Here is a 22,634-nt window from a genome sequence, read left to right on the forward strand (position 1 = left end):
ATTAAAGAGAATGAAGCATTTCTATCAAATAAATTTCAGTTATGTCGTATATATTCTTCAACAAACTATATATATAACCGAAATTGTATGAAATAATTCTAATAGTGTAATTATATAACATGGATTATAGTGAGTGATACTGATGTTACAGAGAGAGTGATAGAATAGGAAGCTTACGTGTGTATTGGGGGGCTTGGCCTGTATTTATGCATGCAAAGCAAAAAAATTTACTGTGTGAGGAAATTATGAGGGTTTTGTTTCCTTGTGGGGATATTTCTTTTTCTCTTCTGGAGCCCATTGAGGTGCTTGTGGGATCAAGTTTCGAGCTTTGTGATTGGGTCTCACACACTCTCTTTTTGAAAGTTTATTAAGAAGAAGAAGAAGAGGGCTATTACAGACAATCCCTTGTGAAGATGAGGGTTGGAAGAAAGCAAGAGAGGAACCCAGAGAGAGAAAAGAAAGAAAGAAAGCTGATGGAAAAAAGCTGAAAGTTTAAAAGCAAGTTAAAAGAAAGCTGAGGAAACCGAAAGGAACAAAGAAAGAAAGAAAAAAGACCTTTTATTTTTTCTCTCTTCTTCTATCTATGTCCTCCTTCTCCTCCTAGCTAGGCCTTGTCTAGCTGTTTCATCTCTCTCTCTCTCTCTCTCTCTCTCTCTCTCTCTCTCTCTTCTCTCCAATGATCTCTTTTCTCTCTTCCATTTTACTTGATTCTCTATCACAAAGATAGCCACGCACACAAACATAGGCAGTGGTTGCTTCTCTTCTTTGGCTATATCACCATACAATAGCATATAACACATCATCAAAGTACCATGTTAGCCAATAACTTATCTCCATCTTCAGTTCCCACTTCTGAGCCTTTTCCCTGCGCTGAAAATGGCACTGCCACCAATAAAAGGAAGAGAAGGCCTGCTGGAACACCAGGTGCACAATTATCATCAAATTTTGCATCCAATTTTATTAATAATCAAATTCAAACATGGTTTTATTTTTTATTATTTTTCCCTAGCTCTCTTATGAATAATATGGTTAATTTTGTGAATAAATATTATTAATTGTTGTTACATTTAATTTAATATGTTGATGTAGTTGATTATTCTAATTGATTATTATTTGTTGTTGGCAGATCCAGATGCAGAGGTGGTGTCTCTCTCTCCAAAGACTTTGTTGGAATCAGATCGTTATGTGTGTGAGATCTGCAACCAGGGGTTTCAGAGGGACCAAAACCTTCAGATGCATAGGAGGAGGCACAAGGTGCCATGGAAGCTATTGAAGAGGGAAACACCAGTGGTGAGAAAGAGAGTGTTTGTGTGTCCTGAACCTACTTGCTTGCACCATGATCCATGTCATGCTTTGGGTGATCTTGTTGGGATAAAGAAGCATTTCAGGAGGAAACATAGCAATCATAAACAATGGGTTTGTGAGAGATGCTCCAAAGGCTATGCAGTGCAGTCTGATTACAAAGCACATCTCAAAACATGTGGCACCCGAGGCCACTCATGTGATTGTGGACGAGTTTTCTCAAGGTTTGATTAATTTAATTTATTTTAATTTAATTTCTTTTCTTCTATTTTCATCTTCATGTATTATTATTATTAACACATATATCTCAACATTTTTTTTTTCATATTGTTTTCTATGGTTCTTGATTCACAAAATGGTTTTGGAATTTGATAATTAATATGTAAAAGAGAAGATGGATCTATATATTAAAATTTGGGCTGTTGGGGTGATGGGATTTTGATTACTTTTTCTCCTCCCCATCTCATGTGCTACAAGATTCTTTCTTCTTTTTTTTCACCATTTTCGAATCTCATGATTATATATCAAGTGAGCAATTAAAACTTGCAAGCCTTCTGTTTTACATGGGATTTGACTTAAGAAAAGGGAAATATATTTTTTGGAATGGAATATAAAGCAAACAATAGGGGGTGGAAAACTAAAAGGAGATAATTAAAAAAAAAATTCAAATATTTGACTGATGGAACCTTAATCCAAATTTTTTTTTTTTTCACAAGCACTGTTCATTGACAGTTGGGGTAACACGATTTCCAAAGCTCCGTTTTCCGTTGGTCGCATATATAACTGTTTTATGTTGGCATCAAAATCCTCCTATTTGCATTCCAACACATTGAAACTTCTTTGTGTTTTGTGTGATCATTCACTCCATTGACATTTCATTTCTTCGATGAGCACACTACATCATCATAAATCTTAAAAATGGCATGAATTCTTGACTTTCTTTTGTCCTTTATTTAGTGGAAACTGGAACCTCTTCCCCCACCATTTTGAATAACCAGTGGATACCTTTTTCAACCACCTTTTATATCCACTTTTTCTTTGTCTCCTTTTCTTTCTTCCTTTGCATATTTTTTCCTCCAACTCTATATATAATGCTCTTCCTCACCCCCACAAACAAGAATAATGAACAAAACAACCCTTTTGAGTTGTTCAATACTAAAAACACTAATCAATGGTTATTCTTTCTCATCTTCCTCATAGGGTTGAGAGTTTCATTGAGCACCAAGATGCTTGCAACATGGGAAGGCTCAGGCCTGAAACTCAACCTCTACAACCAGCTGCATGCTTGTCAAGAACAGCTTCAAGTCCAAGTCCTTCAAGTGAAACCAATTTCAGCACAGCTCCATGGCCAACAAGAATGATAATACCAAAGCCAACGACAGATCAACACCCTACAATCTTCATGAATAACCCTACTCCTCTCACCACTGCTGAAACCTCATCCAAGAACAACAAACTCCACCCAAACTTGGAGCTTCAACTCTCCACCACCAACAACAACAACAACCCCAACACCACCAACACATCAAACTCAAACCCTATTGAGGCTGCAATATCCACATCACTATCACCTAAGAGAGATCATCATGAGAACCATTCAACCCATTTGCAACTCTCAATCGGGTCATCGGATATGAGTGAGAAAAATGAATCAAACAGGAACTCATCAGAAAAAAGCAGCAACAGCAATGGTGAGAAGCAATCCATGGCTTTGTTGAGGGTTCAAGAGCAAGCAAGGGAACACTTGAGGATAGCCATGGCAGAGAAAGCATATGCGGAGGAAGCAAGGAAACAAGCAAAGAGACAGATTGAACTTGCGGAGCAAGAGTTCACAAACGCTAAGAGGATAAGACAACAAGCACAATCGGAACTTGACAAAGCCTACGCCTTGAAAGAACATGCAATGAAGCAAATCAACTCCACCATGCTCCAAATCACTTGCCACGCTTGCAAACAACACTTCCAAGCTCGAAATGCAACCCCGGACGAGAATTCTTTGGTGTTGAGCTACGTGTCTTCTGCTATAACCACTGAAGGAGGAGAAGTAGAAAACGATAATGGAAAAGATCATGGCAAAAACAACAACTAACTCTACTTATTAGAGAGAGATAATCATCATCGTCACCATCATCAACATTATCTTATTCTCTCTCTCTTTGTCTCTCTACAGTTTATTCTGTATTTTAATTTTCTAAGTCCTCCTTTATGGGTTATCACTTGATACCCTTTTTTTTAATTCAACGCTAATATCTTTGTGAATTGGTATACCAAGTGAAGTGGAGGCGAGTGATGTTGATTATGTAAGTGGGGTTAATTAATTAATAGCGCACGGGGTGGAGAAATTAAAGAGTGTAATTCTTCGTGTAGCTTGCAGTTTATTGTGCCATGTTATTTGTTAATTAAATTTCGTATAAATGCAGACTATGATAAAAGGGTTTCGCTGGTTTATATGATAATATAAATTTTGATTCTCCTGTGTGCATCAAGATCTTCCATTAAATTTTGATTCTTCAATTTTATTTTTCTTCTGGCTATGCTATTACACTATCGTCAGTGGTGTAATGATGGCTTGTGCGCGTGTATGTATATATTATAATCATTATATATATATACACTCATTGCATATACATATATAGATTGTGTGTGTGTGTATATATATATATATACGTAGTGATTATTATAAAATAAATGTAGGTTTTGTTGCTTGCTGCATTGCAATGAATAAGGGGTCAGAGAAAACACTGAAAATTTCCCACCCTAAAGTTTTGGTAGTTTTGGATTTTGTGTTTGGAGTATGTGTAGATCTTTGTTGGGTAGGGCAGAAAACGGAGAACAGTATTTGATGAGCATTAAAGAAGTGTACTGACAATAATAAAAAGAGAGCCCAAATGCTTCAGAGGGAAAATGAATACAAGGCAGTGGTAATGTAATACTCCATTAGAGAGTGTGTGTGTGTATATTGCATTGTTGCACACACACTCATCATGATCATAATATATGCATATATATATATATAGAGAGAGAGAGAGAGAGAGAGAGAGTGGTTGCTTTTGGGCTGCTACTGTTCTGGCGACTTATAAATGTGAATGTAAAGGAGAATGCATGTTTTTCAGTGCCACTGTTGTGAGGGGTTAATGACAGTGCAGAGACTCAGTCGTCCCTCTCAAAGGCACACAGACACAAACAAACTCTATTCATGATGATCATCTTCACGTCTCTTGCATCAGAATCAGAGCCAAGTGGGCGCAGCAGCAGAATTAAGGCAGAACCACCAGCAGCATCTTTCCAAATATGCAGAGACCATTCAAAGCTTTTCCACCTTGAATGCAATTGACTGTGTTGTGAAAAATAACAAAGCTAAAAACAATTTAATAAATAAATAAAAACAAAAGAAAGGAAAAAAAAAAAAAAACCCAGTCACGTACACAAACAAACTCACCATTGATTCAATCATGTGTTGCATGTTTAATTTTATTAAAAATAAAATAAAATATTAGGTTTATTAAGTCTTGTGTATAAAAAAAGTTTTGTTTAATTTATTTGAGATAAACAACTTTATTTTAAATAAGTTAATAACATTATATTTAAAAAATAATATAATTTTAATATAAATATTAACTTTATTAATATAAATTAAATAAAATAATTTATCCATGAGATAACAAATAAATTTTATGAAAATTAATTTTATTATAGTGTATGCATACGACCATCTAGATTAAAAAAATTGGAAATAGAATTTTACTGTATTTTATAATAGTCTTATCCAATTCAAATAAAACTATCAATAAAAAAATATTTGTGATTTTAAAAATATATATTATTAATATACTTTTTTCAATCAAAATGACCTCATTATCCAGAGAGAAAAAAATTACACCCAAGCAGTCTTGCGTATGGTTGATTTGCAAGATGCCATGTTACTATTATACTATTTTATTGCTAGAACCAACACAAAAAGTTGTAGAAAAGCCAAAGTCAAGAGCAGCTTAAAGGGTAGTATTTCTTGAGTTTCTTCAGCTATTATAGGCTCTTTTTCTTGCTTACTCCTTGGACCACGTGCTTCTTCTTCTCTCTGGAATATGTAATTGCTTGCTAGCCTCAGCAATATCAGTCTCCACTATTACCTGCTGGTGCACGAAATTGCTGTACAATTATTATGAAAGTGGAAGGTTGCAGTGTCTTACTGGCCGAGGGGACCTATTGTATGTTGGTTGGCTCCTTCACATTAAGTTTAGAGTGATGAGTGGGTTGATGAGTCCGATTTCTTAACCCTTTTCTTTTGTGTATCATAACATTAATAATCCTCATTGTTCAGGTACGAATAAATAAGGAAATGAAAAAATATATAAACAAGATAGGGTAAAATGGCAAATATTTAGCATGCTAGCTAGTTTGAGCAACTTAATTAATGAGCTTGTTTTTGTATTCTAATTTCGTAGAACAATGTTATTAGAAAGGAAAAAGTATTTGATAAGTTATTGTTTTACCGGTTGAGAGGATATTTTGAAAAAAGATAACATTATGTTAAATGTTAAAATTTAAAACTTTTATGTTTTACTTTAATAAGAAATTTTTTTAGTAAACACTCAACAAATTTAGAGAAAAAGAGGTAATAAATGTGATAGGAAAAGAAAGATGGAGAGAAATAAAGGACATTGACATTAATAAAATATTTTTAAATCTAAGTTGTGTTAATAATTATACAACTTTTACATATATTCTTTTTCTAAAAATGAAAAAATAGGTTCTTTGTTAAAAAATTAATTACTTTAGATGTGTTACAGCGAAACGCTATAATAAGAAATTTTAAGATACTAATTAAGGAATAAAAAACGAAATCTTTATTAGAAATTATTTAATATTATTAATGTATTACTTGTTATAAAAATTTATTAAATAATTTTTTAATTAATTTTTAATCGGTGCCTTTAAAATATTATTTTATGAAGACTTAAATTATTACGAGAAAAAAGAATAGTAAAATAAAATTAATGAATCCTAAACAAATAATAATAAGTCTAGTTATAATTTGTGTGTATTTCTCTCTCATAACATGTTACTAACCTAAAAAAAATTAAAAGATATTATAAATTACTTTAGCATTAGCATTAGCATTGCTTAACATTTCGGTTAATTTAACATTGTAGACTCCTAGGTTCTGTGGTCTCAATGCAATCATGCATATTTCCAAAATAACTAAACATTATATATATGGTATGTTAGAGGTCCTTCTATGTATACAATACAAACCATAAAAGAAAGGAAAGAAAACAAAACCTACTGAAGCAAGATTCAGGGCTATATGTACAAACCCAGCACATAGATCTCCTTTTGGTTTTTTGTTTTTCAACTTATCAATCATTGCTTTGTAATTACAATGAACATCAAATTCTTAAACGAGAAGCTTTTTGAGAAATTGATAATACAAAAGTGGCATGTTTCAGAAAAATTTGTTTTGTTTTGACAAGTCTTGATATCATTGAGCTTAGCGGATAAAGATGTAGTCAAGAAGAAGAACAAAGAGCATTTTATAGGGACCTCACCAAAGATATAATAGAAGGGAAAAGAGGGTAAAAAAAAATAAGTAAAGAAGGAAAAAGACCCTTCTCCATAGATAAAGCTTTAATGCACCAATCTTGTCCTGGCATCACATTGACAAAAGCCCGGAAAACAAGGATACCCTATTAGATTTGGAGCTCAACCCTTCACACATAGTCCTAATTGGTAAATGGGAACTAGCCGCAAATCATGTTTAACCTCTTTGCTATAGCTTCTACACACATAACAAATACCTATCTTGTGGGTTCATGAAGATGGGTAAGTTAAGGAACTAATTGTTAATTGTTTGAAAAGACTTAATGCAGATAGGAAGAGAGTTAAATAATCCTTTAATATTCTCCTACATATGAACGGTAAGTGTTATGATTAATGTTAAATATTATTATGACCCTTGACTTCTATGCAAAAGATACAGAATGTTTAAGAGGAGAATTATTAAATTTAAAGGATTGGAAGAAGGACAAAACCATTAGATAGGATTGGATATTTGGATCATAGACATGTGGTTATCGTGTTTAGTTATATGTCTTTTTTGAAAAACCAAACCTTCAGATTAAAGATCCTACATAACAATTAAGGTTGTTTTCCGTGTCTAGATCTGATTTCCCGTCAATAGTATGAGACCAACACAAATTAATGGATTAACATTAAATTAATGATTAATTAAAAACATTTATCAATGATTCAGTACAACCGATAGGTTGAAAATTGTTCAAAATCAAAGCAAACTCAAAGTGTTTTAACACTGGAAAGTTTTAAAATTATCAGCTAAATTATCATATTATAAGAAACTTAGTATTATAAGGAATATCAAAGTTACTTTTAAAATTAGACATTGTTTGGACATGGTTTTGCGAGAGCTTTAAAGATTGGTTTTGGGTAATTTGTTCTTATAATTGACTAACTTAATTTATGTGTTCTAAGTGGAAGAATTTTAATCAGATAAGTCTCATATAGATTGTTAGAATTAATCCTCTTAATTGTTTGAAAATATGATCAATCTAAAAAAGATAGTTTCATTGAACATTTCGCTTTTCCTTCACTCAACTTGAAAATGATTTGAAGGGAAGAAGTTCATTCCCCTTCTTTATATATTATTATGAACCTCACAAATAAATGAGGATTTAGTACTACATGTAATAGTCCACTCTCTTGGCCATCTTTCCACTCCATTGAAAAAGCCTCAGCTGAATGCTAGAGTTGTGGCTTTTAGTGGGAAAAGTTAAAAAGGAAAAAGTGTTATATCTCAATCAGTTTAGCCGGTAAGTGTAAGATCAAGTGGGCCTTCAGTTATTTCACTTTAAGGAGAAAAAGAGAGAGCAGAAGAAAATGAAAACCAATCAAATTCAGTTAACCAACAACATACACTGAAATGGAAAAAATTTCAATGGTTGGTAATCAGATAAGTCTTCAAAATGGTTGGCTTAATGAGGTAAAGGTTCAAGTTCTGTTCACTTGGAATCATTAGAGATCTTTTTTTTTTTGGCACCAGCAATATCTTCTAATTGACACCCAAAAAGTATTTATTTATAAAGTATAGAGATCATTTAAGTAAATTTTGTCTCTTTAAATATATATCTAAATAATTTTAATTAAACATAATTGAGAAACTCAGCCATTTATAAATTGTGTAGAATTTTCTTGGGGTACTTAAAATTGAGAATATCTATACAATTTTGATGTCTGAATCTAATGGACAGATATGTATCATTGTATTTTGTATAAAACAAATGAGGCCCAAATTGGTAATGATCCAAGTCAATAATTAACCAGAAACACCCACATTCATGGGCCCATAATTTTGAAGGAAGCTGCATATGATTCCATGATCAAAGTCATCATTGTAACTGGACCTACTTCATTCAAGTGGTGTCGTACTGTTCTGTATTTGAACGAGGCCTAACATTTTTTCAAATTCTATGGATTGATGACCCAAAAATTAAAGTGGTCCAATCTTTGGTGATTGAAAGTGAATGGAAACTGGTAAATTTTTTCATTTCAGAGCATCGTTTTCATGTACAGTGATGTATGGGGTATATATGATATAGCCACTGGAAGCTTTTTATTTTCTCTATAAAAAATTTGATTCAAATTTTGTATATGTTTAGTTATTTTACTTCTTTTTAAAATAAGTGAATGGGGCCAGAAAAAATTATTACACTCTCTGGCTCTGCATCATGAAACCATTTTTTTTTTGTTCAAGATGAACCAGTTTGAAAGTTAGCCCAAATTTATTTTGGGCTTTGTCAGTCCATTCGAAGTTTCAACACAAAAGAAAAAAGCATTCTAAAGGTTCCTAAAGATTGACCAAAACACAAAATAAAGATTCCTAAAGAAAGTGATTTATTTTTGCATCATCCTTTTGAACATTATTTTTAAATTTTAACTTTAAAATGTGTATAAACTCATTCTTTTAGCACTGTAATTTGGACATGTATTAAACATTTTCCTATAATGAATTTTTTAGAATAGTATTTAATACATTTTCAAAATTAAATTTTCATAAATAACATAAAAAGAGTGGTACAAATAAAAAAAAATACAAAAGGTAATTTCCCTAGACAAAGCCATGCCCAGTTGACAAGCACCAGCTGCCAAACTAGTGATGGACCACAAAAAAAGATTGCCAAACTAGTTAACATTTTTTTACACAGTAGTCAACTTTTTGAATTGATAAAAAAAAAATTATATTTATCAGGAAAAAACAATGTGAGCCACAGGCTCCATTTGTCTTGCTGTATTTTATAAGGTTGTCTATTATGTCACTGTCTTGTCTAACCTTACTACGAACATTAACAAGTTGTACACATTTATTCAACTCACCACTTCATACATCAAAATAACAAAGAATATGTACTCTATATACTCTATAAAATACACCAAATGAATATGGCATTATATAGGTAAAAGACTATATTTGTCATGGGATTTTTATGTTTTTGTTTTACCTGTTTTAAATGTTAAACTAAGATAAGAACTCTGTGAAAACTAAATTTGGGGTTTAAGCACAGATCATGGCAGAACAATAAAAACATACACCGAAATGCATCATATCTTTAGGTAAATTTTTCTCCTTTTATAGATTCCAATGGATGGATCATATGATATTGGGGTTGTTTGACATATAAATTAGCACACACACAAAAGAAGTTAATTTGTGTGCTTGGAAGTTTAATAATAAATCTCTTCTAATTTATATAATAATATCAAATATCCATCTTAGGAATACAGGGTTGTCTTAATATTTTATGTAATTTTATGGATCAGAAAAAGTAAAAGAAATGTTAAAATACAAAATAATATTGAATAGATTTTCATCCAATGAATGTAAATTTTTGTAAAATAATTAAAATAAGAAATTTATAGATAAAATTATCAAAGATTTGATTAAAAATAAAAATGTAATTATATTAAAATATTATTTTATTTAATCAACAGTAAAAAAATTATTTATCTTTTACTTATTTTTTTCTCTCAATCTAGATAACATGAAATTTTACTAATTTTTCTTCTCTTTTGTGTCTAAACAAACTGTTAGACTAACACTCGTACGAGTTCAATACTATAAAATATTTTTGTTATTTTGAATATTTTAATATAATTTTCATTTCTCTTCTTAAAAAAGTAAAATATAAAAAAAATAAAGCTTAAATAAAATTTTGGCCTCAGCAAACAAATTATGAAAAAATATATTTTTAACAGGCTTGTTTGAAAAAAAGTTTAAAACAAAAATAAAATGAAAATTGTAAAATATTGAAAGATCAAAACTTTATTTAAACAAAAAAAAAATATAAGATGAAAATGTAAAATAAAATTTATTAAAAATTATAAGACTATATTCATTATAATCTTATTTAACAATTTTTACTTTTAACTTTTAATAATTTCAATTAATTTTACATAGATATTAAAACAGTATGTTAATAACTATTCTTTACAGATGTTTTACTTTTTCACCTTTCAAATCCAAGATTTCTGTACCAAAAAATAAATAAAAATAAACTGTATGGTTTCATTAATGAAATGAGGTTAGCTACACAGCCCAACCCAATGCTGTATAATTGTGCTGTGCCTAGTGCTTTGGGAACTCCACCAACCAGCCCTTTGCCAGTGGCCACTTCAATGATTTCACTCCCAAAAATCCTTTGGGATACATGAAATGCTACTAATAATCTCAAAAGAAAATGTAAATTACATTGAAATACTAAAATAAAATTTCCATTTGCTGTTCAATTTCAACAGAATAAAAACATTAGGATAGTTTTGATAAAGTGTCTTTAATGGTAAGATATAGTTTTTGATTTTTAGAGAATCGATTTCTAGCATAATCTACAATATTTTCATGGAGCTTTTAAAATTAAATGTAAAGATTTTTTTCTTCTTTTCATTATTTAAGAAAATTATAATAAAAGTATTTATAGTTAACAGAAGTTTTTTTTTTTTTTTTTTACTAAAACACTCAAATATATTAAGATTCATTAAATATTTACTCCCATTAAAATTTTCTATGTTTACTACTTTTAATAGTAATACCAATTTTTACTTTCAGCACATATAAAATTAGTAACTGGCTATAACGAAAAGCATATCCTCTAAATATTCTCATTGCCACAGAATTACAAATTAGAGTTCACAAGTAACTTTGTTTTTAATTTATATTAATCTATTACGAATTTACAATTTGTATTTATCATTATTCATATTGGGTAAGAATATATTATCATTATTATTCAATAATAATTTATCATTCTATTAATTTACAAACTTAACTTAGTATGAAAATATTTATAATAAACCGCATTAAAATGATAATTAAATAAAAACACATTTAAAATGCGGCAGTTTGCAGCAAAAGAGGAAAGTGGTGTTCAACTAGGAAAATACTTGGCCGATTGAGTGATTGGTCTCAGCAATTTGCACATTTTGGATTTGAATAAAAAATTTTAAATAATATTATTTACCCTTTTTTTAATGTAAAGATTAGATTTTAAGATGGCGTGCAGACATTTTTGTTCCTTTGCTCTCTCCATTTTCCATTCGTAGACGCCAAGAACCCTAACAGGTACTCCTCCCTTCTCGCTCTGCTCAAACATTCACATACCCTCTTTTTTTTTCTTTAAATCATGACCTGGGTTCATGTCAAAACCCCTTTTTTTGTTGTTTTTACATTTTCCCACTTTCATGTTGATCTTAGATTTTGTTGATCTGTTCAGTTTTTGACCTAAAGATCTGATATTTTTTTTTTGCTTTATTTGTTGGTAAAATGGATCTTAGATCAAAACCCAGAAGCTGAAACATTTCGGGCATGAGGTTTTGCATGTGTACATTTATGGGGTTTGTGTAATTTACCTTGTTGAACCCCTTTTTCTGGTTTGACTTTATTTGAGCTGAAACAAAGGTGAGTTTTTAGGTAATCCAATTGCATTCTAGTGTTTTTGTAGTTGTGGTTGTTCCTTTTTCTGTTTTACTTTTTGTTGTTGTTGAGTTTATTTATTATTGTGTTTTGGTTTGTTAGGACAATGCAATGGACCTGGATAATTTGTGAGGATATTTAACATAGTGTACATTGTGTTCCTGCTATTCTATTCATCATTTGGTGTTGTAATGGATGGTGATAACGGTCTTAACATACGTAATTGGGGTTACTATGAGCCCGCCACGTCATTTAAGAGTCATTTGGGGCTGCAACTGATGTCGTCTGTGCCGGAAAAACCGATGCTTGGAGGTCGCAATGCTGCTGTATTATCTGGCACTAATGGGCCATTTCACCATAGGGACATTGGTATGCCCTCAGCTTCATACTCTATGGAATACATGAGGGATGCGTGGATTAGTAGTCAAAGAGAGAAGTACATGAATATGATACCTACAAACCATAATTATAGTAGTATGCCGGAGACATCTTCGGCACATCAAATGCAAATGATTCAACCACCTGAATTGCCGAAGGAAGAAAAGCCGGCAGAAGAGGCACCTGCTGTTGAGAAGGCGAGTGGAACACGTAAGAAAAGACAGGGGCCCAAGGTGCCGAAATCTCCCAAGGCGAAGAAGCCCAAAAGGGGGCCTCGCATGCCAAAGGATGAGAATGCTCCCTCAGTTCAACGAGCAAGGGTTCCGAAGAAAACTACTGAAATTGTGATAAACGGGATTGATATGGATATTTCTAGTATCCCAATTCCTGTTTGTTCATGCACTGGGTCACCTCAACAGTGTTATAGATGGGGCTCTGGTGGGTGGCAATCTGCATGCTGCACGACAGGCATGTCAGTGTATCCTTTGCCTATGAGTACAAAGCGGCGTGGTGCTAGGATAGCTGGAAGGAAAATGAGTATAGGAGCATTTAAGAAAGTTTTAGAGAAGCTTGCAGCTGAGGGTTATAACTTTTCTAATCCCATTGATTTGAGGACTTATTGGGCAAAACATGGCACCAACAAGTTTGTCACTATTAGGTAGTTCTACTCTATGGTCAACTGGCTTCTTGTTCCTTTCAGCATGTATATATGTGTATTTGGCCTGAGACAGAGGCTTCTTAGCTGGTTTGTAGTACAAGAATTTTCAAAGTCATGAGACATTTCCTGTTCCCTTCTAACTCTTTTTATGTTGTTATCTTCATTTCCTTGGATTTAGTATATGGGAATTCAATCTTTTGGTTGATTGGTCCTGATAAGGAACTTGCAGGAAAATTTTATCTGTTCATGAACCTACTGTTGTTTGAATGTTACATCCAACTCTTTTTTCACTTCTGCTGAATATGTGAGTTCAGTTGTTGACCATTATACTCTGATTCCTGTTGTGTAAATCTGTACCTAATTAGAACATGTTTACTTCATGACTTGTGAAAGTTGGGTTGGAATGGAGTACACTACACATTGTGTTAAATTGCAATGTGTTTCTTGATGGTATGATTGCATGAATGAATCATCTTTTCTGGAAGAAATTGACAGGTTTGAAGTAGTGATAACAATATTTAGTGTTTCATTCAAGATATTTTTCCTTTTTACTGCTTATCTTTGAGAAAGGAATAAAAGTACTCTGCTTACAAGCATTGTTAGTTAAAACAATTTGATTGCTGAGTCATTTATAATATTTCATGGTGGATGCAGTTCAGTTTTTAGACAAACAGGCTTATTGAACATTGTGTAAAGGTGAGATGGTAGTTATTGTGGTATATATTTTTATGCATGTCAAATGTAAATTGGTATTAAGTGCATGTTTTATGCTCTTTGAGAAGTTGTTTAATTGTATGGTATAGTATAATCGGTTCTAGCAGAACGTCTAAATAAAACTGTAGCATGTTAAATGAACTAGTACATATGATGAGGCTATTCTGTAAATGTGAGATTTGTTGTTAGAACTTCAAGGTCTCACTTTTGGTTATTAGTAAACAATAAAAATGAGAAATTGCATGTTGACATGGTTTTTCAAATAGGAAGGTAAGAAAGAAAATGGTTGGGTTGAAGGGGTATGAGAAAGTGCAGCATATAGTATAGACTGGTGAGGAATGTGAATTCTCTTTGTAGACTGTTACAGGGGTTATATGTTGCTGTGCATACTAACAGGCTGGGTTGATGCCCACATGAATTGGGCTTATTTCTCTACAAATTAATGAATTTTTATTTTTTTTTTAGAAAAAAAAATAAATGGAAAATCTTTGTATTCTGTAGAAGCACTCTTTTCCTTGCTTTCTATTTGAATAACAATGAGGCTATATTTAGATTGACGGGAAAGAGATGGGAATGAGGTGAAATAGAATAGAATGGAGTGATATTCGGTGTCATTAATTAGATTGTTTGGAATTGTACTTAGTGTTTGCTTGGATTCATGTTTGAATATTTATGGATCTATATTTACTTCAATGTTACTAGTTGTAACTTATGTGTTGGAATCAAATTTATAGTTTTTTTTAAACTATTTTCAAACACAACATTGAATGGAATACACACCATTTCAGGCCAAGTATCTTTTTTTGTTCCTTTCTATTCAGTTTGGGAGGGTATGAGTCTTTCCATTGTAAGAACATCCAAGCATATGGAATGGTAACTTCATTTTACCCCATTTGGTATGATATTATTTAATTGCATTCCATTTCACTTTTCATGAAGTATCCATAGCATACCCTTAAGAAATTGGGTGGCTAAATTGGTCTGGTTGACAATATAGATGCAAGTTTTCTTGTTAAAGCGTTGCTCTAAGCAGTTTGATAGCTGAAGGTTGAAACCTGAGCCTAAAATAGGGTGGAAAAGGTGTTTTAGACCAATTCGGGGATGTCAAGAAGCTGGAAATGGGAAAACGTTTTCTTTTCCTTATAGAGGCTGTGAAATATGAACAAAAACTTTGCAGTTTAAATGATACTTTGGATATACAATTTAATCCAACATTTATTCAATAGTTTTTTTTTAAATGATGGCTTACGTGATAAATTTAATTATAAAATTTATTGAGATAAATTGAAAATAATTTATTTTGATAATTTATATTGAGGAATTTATCGAAATAAGTTTAAAAAAATGTCTCGTTGAACTTGGGGATAGTAGCATTGAAAACTAAGGATTTGCATAAAACCCCAAGGCTGAATAGATCCTGTTTGTTTTACCAAAGAAAAATTAATAATTGCTTTTTTCTTTTAGTAAAAATGCATAATTTAATGAAGATGTGGTTTAAATTAATTTGTATCTTATTTGGTACTTTAAAATTAAATTTGATAAATTTTAAAAATAAACAATTCTTCTTAAGTTTAAGGTAATATTGTCTACACCAAAAATATTTTATCACTTTTACATTTTTTTTTTAATTTGAGAAGATATTAATGATTCGTTTAAAAGATTTTATAACCAACTTATGACAACTTTCATAAACTATTTTTAATTTATTTTTATAAACATTTAATATAACTTGCAAAATAATTTTTTAAAAAAAAATTTATGGATAAATTGATGGTATAAGTTATTATGTAAAAAAATTTATTAAATAAATGCTTGATTAAGTTTTATATCCGAATAGACTTTAAAATCAATTGTAGAGGGAGAAAAAAATGATTTTTCCAAGAAAAAAAAAAGTGTTGACTGTTTCTAAGTTGAATGTGATTTCTATCCCTAAAAAAGCATGTTAAACTAAAAGTGAAAAAAATATTACATTGGGTTTGGAAATTTATTTATTTTTTATCATAACTTTTTTTTTTAGATAAAACTTTTTATACTTCTTTAGTTTAAGCTTAATTCTAGTTAAAATTAATTTTGTAAGATCACGATAATCTAAAATTAAGTTTGCAAGTACTTAATAGGAATGCGAGAGAGGATGGGAAAAATAAAATATAATATACTACTATATTCAAGTGTTAAAATTAATGATAATCTAATACTTATATGATTTATTGTTATCTTTTTTTTTGCATTTTTAAATAAAAATACATGTTTTAACAAAAAATATGACTACAATTAATTTTAACAAATATCTCAATTGCGCTCAATATTAAAAAATTAAGCATGGAAAAATAATTTCTGCTCAACTTAAACACAAATATCCATAATTAGTACCATAAAAAAACTAGTAATTTTTCTTCACTATAAATATAAATCACTCTAATAATGGAGGGAAGGCGAATTTTTATTTAACTCTTTCTCCTTTTATCTAAACATTTGAAACAAACAAGTTACTTCTAAAAGCATTTCTCATATTCCTTCTATTTTGCTTTATCTAAATACTATGTAAAATAAATGTGAAAAATAGCCTATTTTTACTCTTTTTCATTCATTATCATCAATTAATTTTAATTATTAATATTTTCAAGAGTGCATAATTTGTCAAATACTAAAAGTTATATTTAAAGGGAGCATGTTGTTAATTATTAATAATTTATAATTTAATTATTTAACCAAAATATATTTAAGAATATGAAAATTTTAAAAAGAAAACGATTTGCAAACTAATTTTAAGATGAATGAAATCAAAATTCAAAAGCTTCAAACATTCAAGTCTACAATAATTTGCATCAAGAATGTTGAGATTTATAAACTTCGAAGGCAAGTAATCTTATTTTAACCGATTATTAGTTTTGTAATAATTCACTAATTGTATCACATTATATCATTAAGCGAGATGAGATGTGATCTATTTTTTTCCAAAAGAATCAAATCCACTTTATGCTTCAAATTTTATGTTTTATTTAGGAGTTTCTATAATTAGAATTTTTCTTTTAATTTTTTTAATACTTATAATCATGTAAGTGCGTAATCACGACCAAAAAAATTTAAAATACTCAAAACTAAATTAAAAATTATAAACATATAAAAAAAATAGATAATATGATATTCAATATGTAATCGTCTTATAAATTCAACTTCCTTAAATTCTATAACAAAAAACTATTTTGTCATAACACTAAAATTTCATAAAAATCTAAAAAAAAGAAAAAGAAAAAGAAAAAAAACTTCGATCTTAATTTTTTATTCTTCATTAAGTGAGTATTCCTTTATTATTATCTTTTAAACATTTAAATTTTGACTTTAATCATTCACGAACAAAAATTGTTTTTAAAGTAAATTTTTTTTAATTAAATACGGATTTTTTTTTATCTCCCATAAATTCCATCTAAATTATAACAAAATAAATGAAAATGTTTATAAATAATTTATAACACGAGTGTGATAGTTGTTGTTTCTGCTACTTTAATTTTGTAAAATTAAATATAGTTAAGGGGAAGGATATCCTCACGCTAATGAAAATTTAAATTTTTTTATACTTAATCTTAATTTTTTTTATTTAATTTACATTAAACAGTTAATAAAATAAAAGTATTTAAATTTATACTAATGTGAAAAAAGCCTGCTCTCTAATTAAGTTTAAGAGTATTTCATAACTTAAGAATTAAATTATAATTAATGAAAAGTTAATTCAATATAATTAATACAATAGATTGAGTTGAGTTAATTTTTGGCATGGGATTTCAACTTACTTAAACTTGATTACTAAGAAAAAGTTAATTTAAGTTAGAATCATCAAATTTATACTTTGAAACAAATGTAAATATGAAATTTAATAAATATCAAATTAAATATAAATCCTTATTGATATTTTATTTAAAAATCTAGACTTTATATTAAAATAATAAAATATTTTTCAAAATTATATTTAAAAATATACGTTAAAATAATCAAATACAAAGCATTATATGATATTTTATTTTATGTTTATATATAATTGCTCTGTATTAATGGTTATAAAAAGACAAACTCAATATCTAATCTAAACTTGATTAAATTATTAATGTTAAAACTTGATCATACTCGATTATTGAACCTATTAATTTTAGTTTGAGTTAGATTAATCAGATATACACAACTTAAAAATATCCCCATTTAAACCCCAATCATGTTTCACACTTTCAATTTAGTAAATTAAAATTCTTTAAACTTTTAAATTAAAAAAAAATACTTTAATCTTTTAATAACTAGCTGCTTCTCACTTGATTTTGGAATTGTCTCAAAATAGTTTTCTCTCATTTTAAACAAGGTGAGGTTTTTGTTTTCTAGTGAATTTCATTTAAGTCATATCAAAATAAATAAAAATGTTTATGGATAATTTGTATTACAAGTGTGATGATTATTGTTTTGTCTACTATGTTTTCTAATAATGATGAAATTACAACTATATTTTTTACGATATTTAAGTCACGGTGGTCTCTACTTAACCTTTTTTTAAAATGTATTTTTAACTCTCAATTTGGTAATTTTAAGTTGTATTCGGATGAAATAATTTGAAAATTTGTGGAGAATATAAATTTAATAATAAACGAATGATTTAAGTGAAAGTAAAGTATAAAAAAAATTATAGATAATAATTATAAAAAGTTAAACATAATAAATAGATTTTTAAATTCTTTCTGAACATTTATCATTTGAATTTTTTTTTCCATTTGATATAAATTTTATCTAGTTAAAATTTTATAGTATTTTATAATCACTTTTTTTTTTATCATCCAAATACATATAATATAATGTAGGAATATATAATTTCTTCGTCCAAACACACAAGATAAAGCATATTTGGATTTGCAAACTCCAAACATATTATCAACTCATAAGCTACCTTTTGCTGTGTTCTTTTAAGTTTTGGCTGAAAATATTTATCTTTATACGTGCAAGAACAAAGTATTTCAAAGATAATAAAATTATAGTGTTCTAATTGTAAAATAAAATTCAGTCCTTTAAAATTTAAAAGTATTAAAATTTTTCTTTGAATTTAATTTTAAGTACTTAAAAATAACAAGATTTTATTAAGAAAGTTCAGTTTTAATTTTTAATAAAATTTTATCAATTTTGAATTCTTAAAACTGCTGTTAAGAAAGCTGAAAATTAAATCCAATGAATAATTCACGTTTCGGTAATTGGTCTGGTCAATTTGCACATGTTGAAGCATAATAAAACATAAAAAGATATTATTTAATATTAGAATTTCAAATTAATTTTTAAAGATTTAAGATTAGATTTTAAGATGGCGTAGAGACAACTGTTTTTCTGTTTGCTATCTTCATTTTCCGTTCGTAGACGCTAAGAACCCTAACAGGTACCGCTCGCTTCTCGCTCTGCTCAAACATTCACACACCCTCTTCTTTTTTCTTCAAATCTTGGCATGAGTTCACCTTGAAATCTTCTTTAATCTCCGTTTTCCTCTTCCATTTTGACTTTAGATTTTGTTGTGCTGTTTAGTTTTTGACTCAAAGATCTGATTTTTTTTAGCTTTGTTGGTTTGTGAAATGGATCTTAGATCAAAATCCTGGAGCTGATACCTTTTGGGCATGAGGTTTTGCATGTGTGCATTTATGGGGTTTGTGTAATTTAGCCTGTTGAACCCCCTTTTCCTAGTTTGACTCTACTTGAGTTCAAGCAAAAGGTGGGCTTTTTAGGTTACCCACTTGCATTTTGATTTTTTTTTTATTTCTCTGTCTAAATATTGAGTTTATTGTGTTGGTTTGTTAGGAGAATGCAATGGAGCTGGATAACTTGTGAGGATATTTAACATAGTGTACATTGTGTTCTTGCAATTTGTTTCATCATTTGGTGTTGTGATGGATGGTGATAATGGTCTTAACATACGCAATTGGGGCTACTATGAACCGGCGACGTCGTTTAAGAGCCATTTGGGGCTGCAGCTGATGTCGTCAATGCCGGAAAAACCGATGCTTGGAGGGCGCAATGCTGCGGTGTTATCTGGTGCTAATGGGGCTTTTCATCATAGGGACATTGGTGTGCCCCAAGCTACATACTCTATGGAATACATGAGAGAAGCGTGGATTAGTAATCAGAGAGAAAAGTATATGAATATGATACCTACAAACCATAATTATGGTGGAATTCCGGAGACTTCTTCAGCACATCAAATGCAAATGATTCAACCGCCAGAATTGCCGAAGGAAGAACGGCCAGTGGAAGAGGAACCTGCTGTTGAGAAGGCGAACGGCACTAGTAAGAAAAGACAGGGTCCCAAGGTGCCGAAATCTCCAAAAGTGAAGAAGCCCAAGAGGGGGCCTCGTGTGCCAAAGGATGAGAATACTCCTACTGTTCAACGGGCAAGGGTTCCGAAGAAAACTACTGAAATTGTAATAAACGGGATTGATATGGATATTTCTAGTATTCCAATCCCTGTTTGTTCATGCACTGGGTCACCTCAACAGTGTTATAGATGGGGCTCTGGTGGGTGGCAATCTGCGTGCTGCACGACAGGCATGTCCGTTTATCCTTTGCCTATGAGTACGAAGCGGCGTGGTGCTAGGATAGCTGGAAGGAAAATGAGTATAGGAGCATTTAAGAAAGTTTTAGAGAAACTCGCAGCCGAGGGTTATAACTTTTCTAATCCGATTGATTTGAGGACTTATTGGGCAAAACACGGTACCAACAAGTTTGTCACTATCAGGTAGATCTACTCTATGATCAACTGGCCTCTTATTTCTTTCAGCCTGTTTTTCATGTATATACATGTGTATTTGGCCAGGGATAGAGGCTTCTTAGCTGGTTTGTAGTTCAAGAATTTTCAAGGTCACGGGACATCTCATTTTCTCTTCTAACTCTTTCTTTGTTGTTATCTACTCTTCGTTGATTTTAGTTCTTGGGAATTAAATCTTTTGGTTGGTTGGTTGATCCTTATAGGGAATTAGCTGATGGGATCTTTTATTAATATTTAGCAGGAAATTTTTATCTGTTTATAGCCCGACTGGTGATTGAATGTTATTTCGAACTCATTTCTACTTCCAAGTTCGAACTAAATGTGACTTCAGTTGTTCAACATGATACTCATCGTCTGCTTGTAATCCATTCTTAATTAGAATATGCCTACTGTTCATGACCTGTGAAAGCTGGGTTGGACTGGAAAACACTACCCAATTTGTTAGATTGTAATATGCTTGTAGATGGCCTTATTGCAAGAATGGTTCATCTTGTCTAAGAAAGTGTTGACAACAATGTAGGTTTTTATCCAGAATCTTTTTCCTTTTTACTGCATTTCTTTTAGATATGGCTAAAAATACTAGTGTCCAAAACAAGTGTTAGTTTCAGCAATTTGATTACCAAATCATTTTAATATTTCCTGGTAGATGCACTTCAGTTTTTAGAGGAACAGGTTTGTTGAACAGTGAAGGTGAAATGATTGTCATAGCGGGAAAATTTCCCCTTTTTTTATGCATGTCCAGTCATGGGAAAAAAAATGAAAATTTAATCAAATCGTTGGCTTTTATCTGTCAAATTTGAATTGTTATTAAGTGCATGCTTCATGCTTTTTGAAAAGTGTTTAATTGTATAGAATAGTAAAATCAGTTCCAACTAAAAGTGTTAATAGAACTAGAGTCAGTTACTTGGAAGTAGTACTTGTTATGAGGCTAATCTATAAGTGTGAAATTTGATGTTAGAGGTACATGGTCTCACTTTTGGTTATTAGTAAACCAAAAAAATGAGAAATTGCCGGTTGACACGGTTTCTCAATTAGGAAGGTGAGAAAGAAAATAGTAAGGCAAGAAAAAATGATGTGTTTTAGGGCAGGAAAAATATGTAGCATTTGTAGACTGGTGAGGAATCTGTAGATTTTTACAGTGGTAGTATGTTTGTGTGCATATTAAGTATTAACAAGCATTAACAGTGGCTGCATGTTCCAAATTACTACTTGACAGTTATGCATTTTTGGGTCTATTACCGGGAATCCTCACAGGCAAAGCTGTGAAATTAACTCTCAAACTGGGGTTGGTGCTTAGGTAATAGCCTCCCTAAAGTGGCTACTCCAGGATATGAATCCTTGATATTGCAGGTAAAGTTTGCCTAGGGTTATTTTCCACTTCCACTGTGACCAATCACTGTTGGGTGATGAATGCTGTGTATACTTGTGACATATGTTCCTTTGCTAATTTATAGTGATACATAAGTTGAGAATTGGGATCATATCCATTTCTGGCTCTTAACTTAAGACTTCTTGGTAACAATGTATTTGCTGATAATTATTAAAGATTACGACACATAAGATGAGGTATAAAAACTGAAGTTCTAGTCTTAATTGTCCTTTTGTTTTGGGTAAAAAAAAGGGGATGAACTGAGGCCCAAAAGGCCTGTTTTATTTCTCTATAAATTGATTAAAAGTGTTTTGTTTAAATGGAAAATATTTGTTTGTATTGTGAAGAAGCATTATTTTTCTTAGTTGGAAGCCTATAGCCATAAAATAAGTCACTTTGTCTTATTCTTCCCTTTTTGAATGTTTTTTTGAGAAAGGAGGAGTGGGTTGATTGCAACTTTTCG

The 22,634-nt window shown here is 30.6% G+C and overlaps 2 protein-coding genes across 7 annotated transcripts; both read left to right on the top strand.

Moving 5' to 3' along the window:
• The first annotated feature begins 203 nt into the window (after positions 1–203).
• On the top strand, positions 204–3,782 carry LOC113867207 (zinc finger protein SHOOT GRAVITROPISM 5-like). Its single transcript, XM_027502348.1, has 3 exons — positions 204–924; positions 1,127–1,526; positions 2,503–3,782. The coding sequence occupies exons 1-3, from the start codon at positions 813–815 to the stop codon at positions 3,389–3,391; spliced, it is 1,401 nt and encodes a 466-aa protein (XP_027358149.1). The 5' UTR covers positions 204–812; the 3' UTR covers positions 3,392–3,782.
• A 7,964-nt stretch (positions 3,783–11,746) lies between these two features.
• On the top strand, positions 11,747–21,142 carry LOC113867102 (protein BASIC PENTACYSTEINE2-like). 6 transcript variants are annotated; one of them, XM_027502107.1, is made up of 3 exons: positions 11,747–11,926; positions 12,139–12,262; positions 19,839–20,951. In XM_027502107.1, the coding sequence occupies exon 3, from the start codon at positions 19,928–19,930 to the stop codon at positions 20,774–20,776; it is 849 nt and encodes a 282-aa protein (XP_027357908.1). In that variant the 5' UTR covers positions 11,747–11,926; positions 12,139–12,262; positions 19,839–19,927; the 3' UTR covers positions 20,777–20,951. The 6 variants fall into 6 exon arrangements, with proteins under 6 accessions (XP_027357908.1, XP_027357906.1, XP_027357912.1 ...); XM_027502105.1 differs by lacking the exon at positions 19,839–20,951 and adding an exon at positions 12,380–13,595; XM_027502106.1 differs by lacking the exons at positions 11,747–11,926; positions 12,139–12,262 and adding exons at positions 19,351–19,425; positions 19,599–19,752 and having other exon boundaries at positions 19,839–21,136.
• The last annotated feature ends 1,492 nt before the right edge of the window (positions 21,143–22,634 follow it).

The sequence above is a fragment of the Abrus precatorius genome, unplaced genomic scaffold, assembly GCF_003935025.1.
Source record: "Abrus precatorius isolate BTA unplaced genomic scaffold, Abrus_2018 Scaffold5, whole genome shotgun sequence".
In the NCBI taxonomy this organism is placed as follows: domain Eukaryota; kingdom Viridiplantae; phylum Streptophyta; class Magnoliopsida; order Fabales; family Fabaceae; genus Abrus; species Abrus precatorius.

Excerpts from the sequence above, each read along its gene's own strand:
- LOC113867207 (XM_027502348.1), top strand. The coding sequence starts at position 813 with ATGTTAGCCAATAACTTATCTCCATCTTCAGTTCCCACTTCTGAGCCT. Across the intron at positions 925-1,126 it reads AAGGCCTGCTGGAACACCAG|ATCCAGATGCAGAGGTGGTG; the intron begins GTGCACAATTAT and ends TGTTGTTGGCAG. Across the intron at positions 1,527-2,502 it reads TGTGGACGAGTTTTCTCAAG|GGTTGAGAGTTTCATTGAGC; the intron begins GTTTGATTAATT and ends TCTTCCTCATAG.
- LOC113867102 (XM_027502107.1), top strand. The coding sequence starts at position 19,928 with ATGGATGGTGATAATGGTCTTAACATACGCAATTGGGGCTACTATGAA.